The following is a 16,243-nucleotide window of genomic DNA, read 5'->3' as shown; positions in this document are numbered from 1 at the left end:
ATGTCCCCCCTCGTCCTTCTCTTCATTAAACTAGACATACCCAATTCCAGCAGCCGTTCCTTATATGCTTTAGCCTCCAGTCCCCTAATCATCTTTGTTGCTCTTCTCTGTACTCTTTCTAAAGTCTCAACATCTTTTTTACATCGCGGTGACCAAAACTGGATGCAGTATTCCAAGTGTGGCCTTACCAAGGCATTGTTGAGCTAAGCAGCCACAGGAAAGAGCGCAATAAACTTTGAATCCACTTTCGTGGACAGGCGGAAATAAGGTAAAAATTAAATGGAAAACCACTCAAATCCCACACAGTAATTCTTGATCCTTCCTCTCTATGCAGATACACTATCCATTTATGCACAGCCTTGGCAGAATCCAGATGTTCATTCCCAAAAGGGAACTGCACTGCTTGGAGAAAATCTGAGGCTCAAGGAACTCGAGGCAAGAATTCTGGAGAATAAACCATGTGAGCTACAGCCGTTAAACTCTCCATCGTGCCAACAATATAACACAGAGTATTTTAAAAGCAAATTCTGCAAATGGCCACAGGTCAGGCCAAATGTTCCATTGCTGGACAGAGAGCAAGACAAACATTGTTCTAATGTCACATTTCTTCACTCCATCTTCACATTCAATTCCAGGTGATGAGGCAATGATAAATGAAATGACTGGCCAATAATAATTGAAAGACAGCTTACCAGTACCTGGATACACACGGAGAACCAAAATGTGGGATCACAGAAGTAACAAAAATCCTATTTTGAAAAAAATAGCGCCAAACCAGTTCTGTAGCTCCTAGAGTGAATGATAACCTATTACATATAATAAAAGAAACTATTACTTCTAGAATGTTCATTAAAATATGCAAGTCAAAGATTTTCCAAATCCTAAAGTCCAAATCTCATGGTTCAGCAGAAGAGGAGAACAACTGGAGCAAACACTTTAGCAGGGACACCCATGGCTCAGCAACAGGCAGGACATAAGGGAACATAGTCCTAGGCCAGGGTAGGCAACCTTGGCTCTTTTATGACTCGTGGACTCCAACTCCCAGAATTCCTGAGCCAGCTATGCTGAGGGGAAAGGGAGAGGTTTCCAAGCTGAGCCATGCTGGCTCAGGAATTCTGGGAGTTGAAGTCCACGAGTCATAAAAGAGCCAAGGTTGCCTACCCCTGTCCTAGACTATAACAAAGAATAAGCCTTCGCCAACTGCTCTCACCTGTAGCCACCAGAGATCTCTTGACAAAAGATGGACTATCTTAAAACCTTCTCTATGCACTACAGCAGGGGTGTCAAACTCGCAACGTCACGTGACATGTCGCAACGTATCGTGACTTTTTTGCCATTGCCGGCAATGGGGTGGGCGCGGTTCTGCTATGATGCAACCGGCCCGTGGGCCAGCAGTTTGACACCCTTGCCCTGCAGTCTTATTTTCTGAAGAGGAAAAAGGTTCAGTGGATGAAGCAACAGAAGAGATTACAGTAGCTGAGGGTTGAATTATGGAGTCCTTGGTGCAACCAAATTCAGAGGCACCAAGGACTCCACAGAGAGCAACATGTACTTCAGACATAGAAAATGGAGAAAAAAATCAAACTGGCGGGCCTCCCTGTCGGAAGAATTTGGGTATGAATAAAAGGAAAAACAAAACTGATACCATTTTGAAATGTATAGACCACATGTACCACTTTTGTTTCTCTTCTTTTATTCTTACTCATCTCCTTTCAAAAAGATTGCCACACTGCGGCTCCAAGATTTTTGTGCAAGTATATTTTTTCTTTATGTACAAGGCAACATTCCATGCTTTTTACTGGGTTTTCCCCTTTGGAATAAATTGTAGGCTTTTCACGCTATGTACCAATCATGTATACCATCCCACCAAGTTGTGTCCTTGAATTAGGATCGCTAGTTCGCATTGTTTACTTTTTATACTTCGTGCAGTGGTGTAGAACATCTGAGGTTTTGAGTACTGTATAGTAGAGTCTCTGTTGTGGTGGCCTTTGAAACTCTGCGGTCCCATCCTAGCCGCCTGTTTCCTATTTACAGCCCCTATCTGCTTACTCACTCAGCTCTTAACTTTATAAAACTGCCAATAAAACAATACAATAAAACCAGGGGTGGACCACTATGGCAACTTTACAACCCTGCAGACCTCAATTCCCAATTTTATTCCCCTGAAAAAAACCAATAATCCCTGAGCAACAAAAATAGTCAATCTAATGAACAATCGGTCTCTAAATTTCTCTCTGAGAAATTTCTTCATGTTGAGAACAATCAACCAGTGGAATGCCTTGCTTTCAGAAGTTGTGGGTGCCCCATCACTTGAGGCCTTCAAGAAGAGACTGAAACGGTATAGATTCTTCTGCTTGTGCAAGGATTCTTCTCCCGTCCGACTCTGTTATTCTATATTCGATGACAACTGATAGTTTACATGTGCCTGAATTAAATGGCATGGTTTTCGTGTATTTTTTGAAACAAAGCACAGGAGCCTTCTGGCAGTTTTCCACAACTGAAGCTCTGTCACGGAAGAGACCTCCTTCCTGACCATTCCACTGTGAGACACCCACAACCTGTGGGAACACAACAAAGGTCTCCCCAGCTGATCTTAGCCCATTGATTGGATGGTATATCAGAATAATCCTTGAGATTCTTAAGACTGTAAGCCATTCTGGGCTTTTTAAACTGATCTCAACACACTCAATTAGTTCTGGTAGTTCACACAAAGCCACTGCCATGTTTCTAGAACAGTGGTTCTCAACCTGTGGGTTGGGACCCCATTTGGGGTTGATCGACTATTTCACGGGGGTCGCCAAGCAAGGCTGTCTGCCATTTTTTTTGTCCGCCATTTTTTTCGTCCGCCATTTTTTTCCCCTTTTCCGGCGGGTGCCTTACCTCCCTTGGGCTGGGCCAGCTGGTGGTCGGCCTGCTCCGTCTCTGCCGCTTGCCAGCTACACCTCGGCTGGCACAGGGGGCGGAACCACGCAAGTGCGGCACTCCCAGGCAGGGAAAGTCCTCGACTTACGACCAATTGGGTAGTCCTCGACTTACGACCGGTTTAGTCCTCGACTTACGACCGGTTTAGTCCCCGACTTACGACCGGTTTAGTCCTCGACTTACGACCGGTTTAGCCCTCGACTTACGACCGGTTTAGCCCTCGACTTACGACCAGTTTAGTCCTCGACTTACGACCGGTTGGGGTCGCGGCATTAAAAAGGTTGAGAACCACTGTTCTAGAACAAGCATTACACAATTTCATTTTGCCCACTTAACAACTGGGCAAGTGCATTCTGCACTGCTCATTTAAGGACAACTGGTTTACTTTTAATTTTAAATGACCATCATAATCATGGGATATTGCTTTTATATATAAATAATATTTTTCTATATGTAATATATGTAGTTGTTTTTCTGATTTAAATGCTTAACTCTGTAACCTTCAAAGACAATTTTGATTATTGAGCAAATACCACCATCACCATAACCAAAATTGAAATTACTGCTTCACAGAACCATTCTACACAAATCTACTCAGAAATTAATTCAGACACATAAGCATAAATCCACTGACTTAAACTGTAATCCTCTACATACTTATTTAGAAATTAAATTGAATTAAAAATACAGTGTTAAATCACTGTAAAAGTACTAGTGTTCGCTTTACACAAAATCAGTTTATACACAAGAATGTCACAACATAGAAATATACATCAACACTATTTTCCATAAATTCTTCCAGACATATAAACTTTTTAACGTGAAAAGGGTAATTATGTGGGAAATCATTTATTAACTTACTAATCAAAATGCCATTTTAATTCTTTCTAGTGATCCTAGTCTACAGTGAGAAATAAGCAGACAACACACCACTGGGAAAGACTACAACCCCACAGATGCGTCATAATAGATCTCAAAGTATAAAGCAAGTAACAAGGAACTGAAAGTCAGCAAATTTGAAACTCTACAGCAGGGGTGTCAAACTCAATTTCATTGAGGGCCGCATCAGCATTGCGGTTGCGCTCGGGGGGGGCGGTGAGTGCGGCCTACTGGGTGGACGTGGATGGAGTGGGTGTGGCCTACTGGGTGGGCATGGCCAGCTCTACATCGTTTGCGTCAAGGGTGCTTGTGGGGGCCTGGGCAAGAGTGGGACAGATCTGAGGGTCTCTGGCAGAAGGGGGTGGGACCAGGGCAAGCGCCCAGGCATGGTCCATTTCTTCATTCCTCACAAAGGGTGACACCTCCCCAGCATGCACCCAGGGGGCGGGGCTGACACAGCAGGAGCTAGTTCAGCTAAGACTGAATGTGTTTCAGCATAGATGGCCACTACAAAATTGTACATTGGCTCCCGGCCGACCTGGGCCAGGGCCAAGGCTGTGGGGGCCGTTCCCTCACTGTTTCCAGGATGGCTTCGCGGGCCACATGAAACCACTTCGTGGGCCGCATCCAGCCCCCCAGGCCTTGTGTTTGACATGTCTCCTCTACAGAAATATTTTAAGAGGAAAAATTTGAGAATTGCAGTGGGAGTGTGTAAAGTGAATGGGAGTCAATACAAAGATATTAATGGACAAAACACTCCATTACTACAGGAAAGTAATGAACCAAAAGCTCCATTACTACAGGAAAGTGAAGGACCACAGCTCGGTAATAAGGTGTACACTTTGTGTATAATATGTCATATCTCCAGTCAAAATAATCTATCAGAAGACAAGTCTCATCAATTGCCCTTCTATATTTCACTATAGTAAGTATATCGGTATCAACAGCTACCAACTGTACCAGCAGTTACAAACAAATTTGGCCTCCTTTTGAGGGAGCCCTTCTCAGAGATGCTGGTCAAACATTTACCCCTTTTTCAAGTATTAAAATCCAAAATGCTCCTTACTATTAGTAGCTCAGATCTTTTTGGAAAGAGCAAAACAGGTAGTCCTTGACTTACAACCATTCATTTCATGACAGTTTGAAGTTACAACAGCACTGGAAAAAATAACTCAGGACCATCACTTATGATCACTGTAGCATCCCCATGGTCAAAATTCAGACACTTGGCAACTGGAACGTACTTATGACGGTTGCAGTATCCTGGGGTTATGTGATCACCATTTGCGACCTTCTCAGCCAGCTTCTGATAAGCAACATCAATGGGGGAAACCAGATTCATTTAATGATGTTTCACTTGACAACTGCAATGATTAATTTAACTGTGGCAAAAATAGTCGTAAAATGAGGCACAACTCATTTAGTAACCGCCTTAACAACAGAAATTTTGGGTTCAACTATGATCATAAGTCAAGGACTACCTGTAGACCAAAGGGATTAAGAGCAGGTTACATATAATAAGCCACTTTGGTCTAGTGCAGGGGTAGGCAACCTTGGCTCTTTTATGACTCGTGGACTTCAACTCCCAAAATTCCTGAGTCAGCCATGCTGACTCAGGAATTCTGGGAGTTGAAGTCCATGAGTCATAAAAGAGCCAAGGTTGCCTATCCCTGGTCTAGTGGTTAAGGCACCAGACTAGAAAGCAGAGACTGTAAGTTCAAGTTCACCCTTAGCCATGAAAGGTAGCTGGATGGCTTTGGGCCAGTCACTCTTTCTCTCAGTCCAACCCACCTCACAGGGTTGTTGTTGTGGGGAAAAACAGGAGCAGGAAGGCATGCTAGAGATGTTTGCTGCCTTGAGTTATTTGCAAAAAAAAAAAAAAGGTGGGATACAAACAAGTAAAATATACTGAGGAATGCTCAAGCGCTAGAGCCCAATAGCATGATCCTCACCAGCTCATCCAAAAGAAAAAGTAGTCAAGGGATGCTAAACTCGTGCAAAACAGCCCTCTCAAATGATCTCTGACAAGAGGGAGAGACTGAGGCTCAGGGAACTTAAAATTCTGGCTTGGTTAAAAAGGTGAATGACCAATTATACAATTCTTCAACTAGGGCTAGTGAATGCTTAAGCCAGTGATGGCGAACCTTTTAGAGACCGAGTGCCCAAACTGCAACCCAAAACCCAATTATTTATCACCGGGTGCCAGGTGGGCGGGGTCCACTGGGTGGGCGTGACCGTGGTCATGACAGACTGGTGGGTGTGGCCAAGGTGGGTGTGGTCACCTCGATGTTGCTCATGGGGAGGGACGCCTGTGGGGGCTGGGCAGGGTTGGGAGAAATCCAGAGGGTCTCTGGCAGGTAGGGCAGTGGGCAGGAGGCTCATCCTGCGGGGTGAGTTGAGGCAGGGCGGGGGTGCCATTGTCACAGGGCAAGGCGAGGCAGGGGCCAGGGTGGCTGCTGCCTGACACTATCGGCCCCCGCACACAGAGGCCAGCGAGCGCATGGGGGCCGACAGTGTCCGTCAGCAGCCACAGCCTGCTGTCCCCTCAACTGGCACACTCTGGGTCTCCACAGCCCGCCGCCTCTGAGCTGGATGGCCATCCGACAGCTGAGGAGGCGATGCAGTGGGTCGTGCCCAGGAAAAGGAGAACATGCAAGGCCAGGAAGGATGGGATGGGGGGGGAGGGAAACCAGCCATGCCGGGATGCATCCAGCCATGTGGGACCTCGGCGAGTTAGCAGGCGGCTGGTTGAAGAGGGACAGTTGCCATCTCCAGGGCATGGTGCGCGTGCCCACAGAGAGGGCTCTGAGTGCCGCCTCTGGCACGCGTGCTATAGGTTCGCCACCACTGGCTTAAGCCCTTGGAAGTCACCATCAGCCAGAAATCGTATACTAGGTACAATATACCAATAATCCATTCATTGGTTTTATATCTTATAGCAAATAATAAACTGGGCATCTATTGCTGCAACTTTTGATGAGGTCTTGTTTTCTCTCTAAACAATGATATTGCCCACATTACCTTAAATTATACGTATTACATATTAAGGGTATGTCCCTTGTTTCTGCTCCTTCCTGGGTGGGATTTCAGTCCATCATTTGCAGGCGGTGAGATATCAAGCCTACAGTCTCCAATATTTTTTTTTTTGCTTTTCTTTACTATATGCTTTTTTTCCCGTCTATTTTTTCTGCACTTTTTTCTTTTTTTTGCTTCTATTAGTTTTATCTTTTTAACTGTAATCTTTATTATTACTATACAAATAATTGATTGCCACAAAAAAGATTTTAAAATGAACAAAGTCAGAACATTTAAATACTCAATAGCTAAAGTCTTCACAGCTCTACTATCAAAATCAGATAGCCCAAAATAACCTCACAGCTATGCAACTTGACAGTGACAAGTGAATGTGAGAGAGCCAATGAGAACTCAAACTAAAAAAGGCATATGACTCATGGGTAGCAGAAGCAAGCAAAAGTAGAGGCAGGTATCACTTATGGTCAAACTAATGATTTCAAAACATATTAAAGGTAGCAAATTTTGTCACTTCTGTTAAAAAAAGAAAAGTATCAGTGATATTCCAAATTTAATTAGTCTAATTTATACAAAGCAAATTATTTTAAATAACTGTTAAAATTAAAAATATTCCCACTAGACAAAATGGATACAGATCTTTTTTTTTAGTCAGGCCTATTTTGTTCTCTGATTCTGACCTAAGCAAAGGTTAAAACCTCAGAGGTACCTGCTGAACATAAAAAAAAAAAAAAAGCAAATACAGGTGGTCCTTGACTTAGGACCACAACTGAGTCCAAAATTTATGTTGTGGAGCCAGAAATTTGTTAAGTGAGTTTTGCCCCATTTTACGACTTTTCTTGCCACATTTGTTAAGTGAATCATTGTAGTTGTTAAATTAATAACACAGTTGTTAAGTGAATTTGGCTTCCACATTGACTTTGCTTGTCAGAAGGTCGCAAAAGGGGATCACGTGACCCTGGCATAAATGTGAGTCAGTTGCCAAGCGTCTGGATTTTGATCACGTGACCATAGGGATGCTGCAATGCTCGCAAGTGTAAAAACTGGTCATAAGTCACTTTTTTCAGAGTCACTGTAACTTTGAATGGTCCCTAAATGAACTGTTGTCAGTTGAGGACTACCTGTAGTGGATATTTCTTAGATTTCTGTATATCTATTGGTATTTGTAGCGTAAACTACTTTGGAAGCGCTGTTTATAGAAAAGATTAACCGATCCAAAACTTCTTAGAAAGTCATTCCGTCACATGGGTGGGCAATGTAGAACAATGGATTTGTCTCAATGAATTCATTCGTGAAATTTTAGCCTTCACATTAGAAAAACTATATGAAACACTGACAGCAAAGGTTTCTTTAAAAGAACAAAATATTACATTTTTCAGCTAGCCTTTCCAATATGATTATAATTATTATATTTATAATTATTCAAAATTCCTAAGAATATTAGTATACAATAAGGCAGAATAGCTGCATCATAATTACATTTGGTAAGTAAATAAAAGTGATTCCCAAGCTGTCACATTATGTGATTATATATAGATCACCCACTTCTACAAATGACTCAAGGCAGTTTACAATCAGAATATAACACAACCTGATCAAACAGCAATTATCAATCTAACATAACTAAACTAAGGCACTTCTAGCACTACTAGTGTGCACCCAATCTGCAGAATAAAGTGTTCAAAGAAACTAGGGAAATTCCTCATGTCAGGACACAAGATGTTCCTAAAGGCAGGGGCAACCAGAGACAGCTAACTGTTGACTGCCCCCCCCCACACACACACCTGCTGGCTTCCTGTTGAATGGGATTGCAAATCAAATTTGAACAGGAAAGAAAGTCCTGGGGTATATTATATTATTATATAACTATATAATTATACGATACAGGTAACTTTATTTTCATGCATGAAGCAGACTTCATGAGAAATCCATGGTTGTTTTTTTTACGGGTACAGAACAGTATGGATTGCCACCATCTTCATCCAATATGCTTTTCTTACTTTTTTGCCTAATCTATACATCGAAGGATTGCCATCTAAGTGCTAAAGTTTTCAGCAAGTATTACAGTTCTTCTAAAGGAGTATTAATGTGACTCTAAAACTAATCTCACTACTTAGGATTGTCTGCTTCTGCTGCTGATCTGCTTCAATTACTATTTTCTCAATGAATTTCAGACAATCCTTCAATTTTATCCGGAAAGGGGAAAAAAAACCCTAATATTACTTTCAAGCAAGTACAACAAATTCCCTTCACTGAGAACTGCACGCAAGTCCAATCCAACTGAAAAATATAACCCCAAATATTATTTTTTATTATTATTGGGCTGAGGGAGCTATTATTGCCAGAATTTCTACCACAGCCCTAATAAGCCTGGTATGAAAGTTGAAAAATCCTAAAATGGTTTAGGATCAGATGACAAAGGCCCCTTCCTCATTTAAGAAATTAACCACTTACTGAAATAGTATTCAGAGCCCCTCTTCAATGCCTCAGAAACCTCTGAGATGCAGAGAAAAGTCTTTCCAAATGGCTAATCTAAGTCGTGACGTTTTCTTCTAGGAAAAGTTTTTTGCAGATTGTTAAAACTGATAAAAACGTGTCTGCTGGATAATTTTACTAGATGCTTAATCTTTCACTGTTTCAGAGGGGTATTTTTAACTGTCAATTATTTGAGAATCCCCTTGAAGAGAAAGTCCAAAACTTAAATGTTGATTTTAGAACACAAAATATAAAAAGTAACTCTTTTTGGTGCTTCCTTTCCCACCACAAACTTCAGCTGTTTTGATATAGATCATCTTCACTGCCTTCTAGTTATACAAATTGTGGTAAACAATGAAGCAGCAATTAGAGCGTAACAATTTTTATATTTTTTTTACTAATTTCAGCCAGGTTAACCATAATAGTTATATTTCAGCAGAGCTAAGCATTATTAAATATTCTGATTTTCATAACTCTCAATGAATGACATTGCTATGATCAATGAATAATCACACTGACCTGATCATATGTTAAACAGGAAATGCATAGTATAATACCTTTGTGGAGTGGGGAGAAAATCGGCATCAACAATATTTCTCAGAGGCAGGAAACTCAGCTTGATTAATATACAAGTAAGGATATAGAGACCTTCTCTAAAACCCTGGTTAGCCTGATTTTTTAAAACTAATTTCCAAATCTAGACATCTGAAAGCTATCACCTGTATCGGGGATAAGGAATAAGATCTTTCACGTGTTCCTTGCAATGACCAGTAATTCCAACAAGCATGGCTAAAATGGTGATGGATGCTACAAGTTGTGATTCAGCATCTTCAGAGGGCCTCAGATGCTTTCACATTCTTCTTTGCTGCAAATGTTTCTGGCACATTATTTTCTTCAAAAGACAGGCTCTCAACATGTCTTTCAGTATCACAGTGAGGAAGGCTACTTTTTGTAAAAAAGAGAAAACCAGATATAGGCTTCTGTAGGAATAGTATCTCTTAGAATATGTAAAATGATATATGTCTAACTAACAGACATATATTACTGTTCATGTGATTGTAATAGCTATTAGCAAGTAAATATGTGATACTCCTACAAATGCAAAGGTAATATGGAACACTAAAGAAGTAATCAGATTCAATGGCAGTTACTATTTTATTCGTTATAAAGTACTTCCAAGAAGGAAAAATGGGGTACTCAATGGCCTAAAATCAATCAAAGATTTGACACTAAGCAGACCAGACCTTATTGAAAAAGTATCTCCTCTCAGAGGTCAATTTATCCAGCGTGAAGAAGAGGATTTTCTCTGCCCTTATTTCTCAGGCTACAGAGCACAATTCTTTCACAAGTTTACATTTGGTCATAATTTAGCTTTTATAGCTGTGGACTCATAACTTTAGTCAAGTTTCGACTATTTGTTTTTCTGGTTTTCATTTATATTTTGTATTTGGCTATCCACAACTATCTGAATGAAGAGGCACGATATCAATAAACAGTTAACACATGTTTGGTGTTGCTGTCTGCTCAGTATTCAAATTCAATCTAAATTAAATATAGTACAGAATTATTTTGAGAAAATAAACCTGCCAATGATTGTTTTAATATGACTTCATAACATAATTTTAAATCCCATTACCAAATGACCATTATTTACTTCTATACCACTCTTATTTCCACAGGTGCCCAAAACAACTTAAAAAGGAATATAGTATGTTAAATAACAAACAATTCTTTATAACTACTTTTACAAATCAGAACCAAATTGTAAAAAAAAGTCATATAAACAGAAAATCTAAAAACTGCTTGATCTAGGAATCACTATTTTACAAATACCTGGATAAACAAGCACATCTTCAGCTGATGTCTAAAAGATTCCTTCATAGAATTTTGTAACTGAGTTACTGTTATAGAAAATGTCCTAATGTCAGCCCTTGAACTCTGAACCAAACCAGCCTCTTGGGTTTTCCCAGCTACCTTCAGTGCATAGATTAGATGGTATTGGAGAAGATATTAAATTCCTAGTACCTAGTTAAAGTTTTATAGACCAACGCCAACACCTAATACTGGGTCCAATAATTGAAGGAAACCCAATGCAGCACTTTCAGCATGTTATATAGTGCAATTTAGCATATGATTTAATAAGCAGGTAGTTATGATCTACAGCAATAGCAACTTGTGGACAATCTTCAAGGGTATCTCACTGTGAAGATGGCATTTGTATAAGCCAGGGGTGTCAAACTGCCGGCCCATGGGCTGGATGCATCATGCTGAAACCGCAGCCATCCCTTTGCCAGCAATGGAGAAAAAGTTGCGATACGGCGCAACACATCACATGACATTGCGAGTTTGTCACTCCTGGTATAACCATTTGTGTGGTTATCAGAGCATGGAACTCTGATAATCCCAGTTCAAGAGAACTGAGCTGGTAAATGAGCTGACTTGTTGTTGAGATGGCCTGTGCTTCCAGTAACAAAATGAAAACAAAAACCCTTTAGCTACATACCTACTGAGGTGGAATGGATACCATCACAACATCTTCCATTCTAATAACATCATTTCCACCTCCCTTCTTTTATATGCACAAAAGCAACAAAGAAACAAACTTCTGTTAAAACATCAATACTAGCTGATTGCAGCTACTTTTGGCATGAGGTAACTTCTACAAATTCAGGCGTTGTCTCATTCTTTTGATATAAAATAGTTGAAGATAAAATTTGAGTTCAGCACAGAATATATCCCAACTTTTTACACACACACACACACACACACACACACACACACACACACACAGTATATCCCTCAGTATGGCTTCAACTAATGACTCCAGATGTCCATCCGGTTTATCTTATTTTTTTTATTGAAACAACCCTCCCAGTTCAGAAACTTTATGAGGCATTTGGCTCAATGCTAACATAACATTTTTTAAAATTGGGATCTCCTTTTAGAACCTAGAAACTACACAAAAATGCTATGTTGAGAAATAAAACACACAAACCTTCTTAGTGCAACAAATGATCTCGTGTCGAGTGTACGATACATTCTTAAGTCTTCACACTGTACATCAACAATCTCGATAATTTATAAAATATCTCTAAGGAGGATAATCAGAATGGTTTGATAATTCCTGTCACGAACCTTGTAGAAGAAAATTCTTAGAAAGTTTAAAGGTGCTCTGAATGATATGAATGGTGATGAGTAAGTTGAACTTTATTTTTAAAAAAAAAAAAGAATATGGAATCTGATAGCAGGATAGAACAAGCAGCACAGTATATGCATGTTATTGCATGCAATTAATTTACACAATGCACTGATAAACTAACATTCACACCGCTGACCGCTAGCAGCACTTCTCTAAAGGAAGGCAGAGGCCTCACACCATAAAAAGGTTTAGGATTTTCAAGAATCCAAGGCTTGGCTCAGGAAGACAGACTGACAGCAACAGCTGAGAGTATCCTGTATTGATCCTGCAACATCCTGGCATTCCAGAGAGGGTAGCAGGGGAAAAGGCTTTCTGATGACACAAATAAAACTCCCCGACACCATCCCCTCCCTCCCCGAGACTACAGGAGCCACACACATTATGCCACAAAGTTGTGACCTGAAAAGTTTCCTGAATTTGGGAGGAAACGGAACTTCGCACAATGTCCTAGGCGGGCTAACATTCAGGCTAGTGGGTCCTTTCTCTCCCCCCCCCCTTTTTTTTGTATTTTAATTGTATGACTTCACATGGGGGGTGAATCAAAGATGAGTAAAAGGCCAGAAAAGATGGCACGATTAAGAACAGAGAGTTAAAACCCCCTAACCTCACATACTCGTCCTGGGCTCTCAACACGTCCTTTCAGTTATCACAGTGAGGAAGGTTACTTTTTGTAAAAAAAGAGAAAACTAAATATAGGCTTCCGTAGGCATAGTACCTCTTAGAAATATGTAAAATGATACATGTCTAACTGACAGACATATGTCACCGTTCGTGGGATTGTAATAGCTATCAGCAAGTAAACACGTGATACTCCTACAAATGCAAAGGTAATATGGAACACTTAAAGAAATAATCAAGATTCAATGGCAGTTACTCTTTTATTCCTTATATAAAGTGCTTCCAAGAAGGAAAAAAAATGGGCTATACTCCATGGCCTCAAATCAATCCAAGATTTGACACTAAGCAGACCAGACCTTATTGGAAAAAACACAAAGGAGACCAGAAGCTCCTGGGCTTACGGCTATGGATGGGCTTCAATGGTGAGGGGCATGGATGGAGGGGCTCAGGGTATCCCGAGAGAGCCCCCCCCCCTCCAAGGGCTGGGAGAAGAGATGGAAAGCCGCCCCCCCCCCCAGCCTCACGGCATCCTTTTCCCGGCTCCCACTTCTGGGAATGAGACCTCACCGCAGCACCACCACAAACGCCCTCGCCGCCTCCCTGCCCGCCAGTCTGTCCTCAGCCCCCCCCCCATCCCCACGACCCCCTCACGGGCCCCTCACGGCCTTCCCTTCGCTCCCCTCTCCGGCCTGGGGCGGAAAGCCCCGAGAGTGGGTGGCCGAGGGGCGATGGCGGCCGAGGCCTTCCTTTCCTCCCCCCCCCACCCAACCAGGCCCGCCATCGCAGCTCCCGGCCTTTCCCGCTGTGGCTCCCCCTTCAGCCGGCCGCGGGTCGCGGCGTACCTTATAGAAGGCCCCGTTGGAGCCGCGCACTTCCACCGTCAGCTCCTCCATGTTGGGGCCGCAAAGGACGCCGGGACGGCCTTCTAGAAACTATCGCCACCTGAATGGGTTAGAGGAGGAAGGAAGGAAGACGAAGAAGGAGGGGACGCCCTCTCTCCCCCCCCCCTTCTTCCCCCCCCGGGCTCTCCCCCCTCCGCACACCCGGCGCAGGCCCAGGGGCGTGGGAGGCGGAGCGGCAGGGCAACGCGACAGGCGGGGGCGGCGCCGCCCTCAGTCGCCCGCCGCGGGGCGACTCACAGCGGCGGAGGGATTTCCTCGGCGGTTCTGCCGTCCGGCCTCGGGCGCCTCGCGCGAGCCCCGAAGGCGAGTTCTGTCTTTCCCCCCCCCCACCAGGGGGCGGGGCTTGCGCGTCTTCTTCCCATGGCGAGTGTTTTTCCCCTGCCTCTCGCCGCCGCGGTGTGGTGGGGACTTCAAGTCCCAGCATGCCTAGCGGCTCGTAGCCGTTATACACTGGAGTAGGAGGCGTGGGAGTTGTAGTGCAGTACCTGTGGTTGGGGGGTGGGTGGGAGCCTCCACCACCTTTGCCTCTAGGGCAGTGTTTCTCAACCTTGACAATTTTAAGGCATGTGGACTTCAACTCCCAGAATTCCACAGCCAGCATTGCTGGCTGTGGAATTCTGGGAGTTGAAGTCCACATGCCTTAAAATTGTCAAGGTTGAGAAACACTGCTCTAGGGACTGGTCATCCTTTGGTGGGCTCCGAATTGGAGAAGAGCTGGGATGTCTCCGTGGTATCTCAACCTTGGCTGGTTTAAGAAGCATGGATTTCGAGTCCCAGTGTTTCCCAGTCAGCATTCTGCCTGGGGAATTCTGGGACTTAGAAGTCCACTTTTTAAAACAGCCAAGATTAAGAAACACTGCTTTATTGTTACAAGCCATTTTTGTAACAAGCAGCAAGGGTGAAGGGTGAGTGGGGGGCTGCCTGGGAGAGGTTAATCTTATTACAAATCTATGCCATGAGGACAAACAGCACTGAAAAAGTGACTTACGACCGTTTTTCACACTTACGACTGTTGCAGCAACCACATGGTCACATGACCAAAATTTGGATGCTTGGCAACTGGTTCATATTTATGATGGTTACGGTGTCAGAGTCATGTGATCACCTTTCTAACCTTCTGACAAGCAAAGTCAATAGGGAAACCAGATTCACTTAACAACCTTGCTACTAACTTAGCTCAGCTGCAGTGATTCACTTAACAACTGTCGCAAGAAAAGGTCATAAAATGAGACAAAACTTACTTAACAAATGTCTCGCTTAGCGACAGAAATTTTGGCTCAACTGTCGTAAATTGAGCTGTATTGTGTATTTGGCCAGAGAAAAGGGCATAAAGCAGTGTTTCTCAACCTTGACAATTTTAAGGCATGTGGACTTCAACTCCCAGAATTCCACAGCCAGCAACGCTGGCTGTGGAATTCTGGGAGTTGAAGTCCACATGCCTTAAAATTGTCAAGGTTGAGAAACACTGAGCTAGAGAAAGCCCCGAGAAGGTCTAGCTAAAATGATCCAAGATTGAAGCAGCATCCGTATGAAGATTTTAATCCTTGGAGTTTTTTTTAATAGAAAGGAGGTGTCTGAGATCTGAAAAAGTGCATGGACAAGGTGAACCTGTTTTCCCCAAATCAGGGTCATCCAGTCGTGGGATTCAAATATGTGAACAACCGGTTCTCTGTGTGGATGCTGCTTCCGGAAGTCCATTCTGGGCCTGGGCAACAAAAATGAGCTACTGGTTCTGCCAAAGTGGTGCGAACCGGTTGAATCCCACCACTGGGGTCATCTAATAAAACTGAACTCTAGAAGAATAGGACATACAAAAAATATTTTTTTAAATGCAACACATAATCTGGAATTTGTTAGCACAAGATGTGGAGGATACCATCTTAGTTGGCTTTAGAGAACGGTTGGACTCATTGGAAGTCCTGGGGATCCATGGTTCTTAATTTGACAGCAATGGGTCTGCCTCTGATAGCCATCTGCTGGGAAACTATCGGGCTTCTTAGGTTTGTTGGTCTGTGAGAGTTATTATTATTATTATTTATTGAATTTATATACCGCCCTATCTCCCTTACGGGACTCAGGGCAGTGAACAGGCGATAATAAAAACCACGATAAATATACACAAGTTTCTGTTCTAAAATCAAATTAAATAACAGGCCTGCTCTAAAAGTACCCCATACAAAACCCCCACTAAAACATAATCAAACTACGCCAGGCCGGC

The 16,243-nt window shown here is 42.7% G+C and overlaps 1 protein-coding gene across 1 annotated transcript in view; it reads right to left on the bottom strand.

Annotated features, from left to right (window-relative positions):
• FXR1 (FMR1 autosomal homolog 1) overlaps positions 1–14,290 on the bottom strand; it is a 53,400-nt gene extending 39,110 nt beyond the window's left edge. The window contains exons 1-2 of the mRNA XM_015826087.1: positions 14,263–14,290; positions 13,966–14,065 (exon numbers count right to left, since the gene is read on the bottom strand). Of these exons, the coding sequence (XP_015681573.1) occupies positions 13,966–14,016 (51 nt within the window). The 5' untranslated portion in view covers positions 14,017–14,065; positions 14,263–14,290. The remainder of the gene's footprint in view (positions 1–13,965; positions 14,066–14,262) is intronic.
• Between the last annotated feature and the right edge of the window lie 1,953 nt (positions 14,291–16,243).

The sequence above is a fragment of the Protobothrops mucrosquamatus genome, unplaced genomic scaffold (genome assembly GCF_001527695.2).
Source record: "Protobothrops mucrosquamatus isolate PMUCROS unplaced genomic scaffold, P.Mucros_1.0 scaffold2954, whole genome shotgun sequence".
Classification (NCBI taxonomy): Eukaryota; Metazoa; Chordata; class Lepidosauria; order Squamata; family Viperidae; genus Protobothrops; species Protobothrops mucrosquamatus.
Note: the sequence above shows the minus strand (reverse complement) of the source record. Positions and strands in the feature narration are given on the sequence as shown.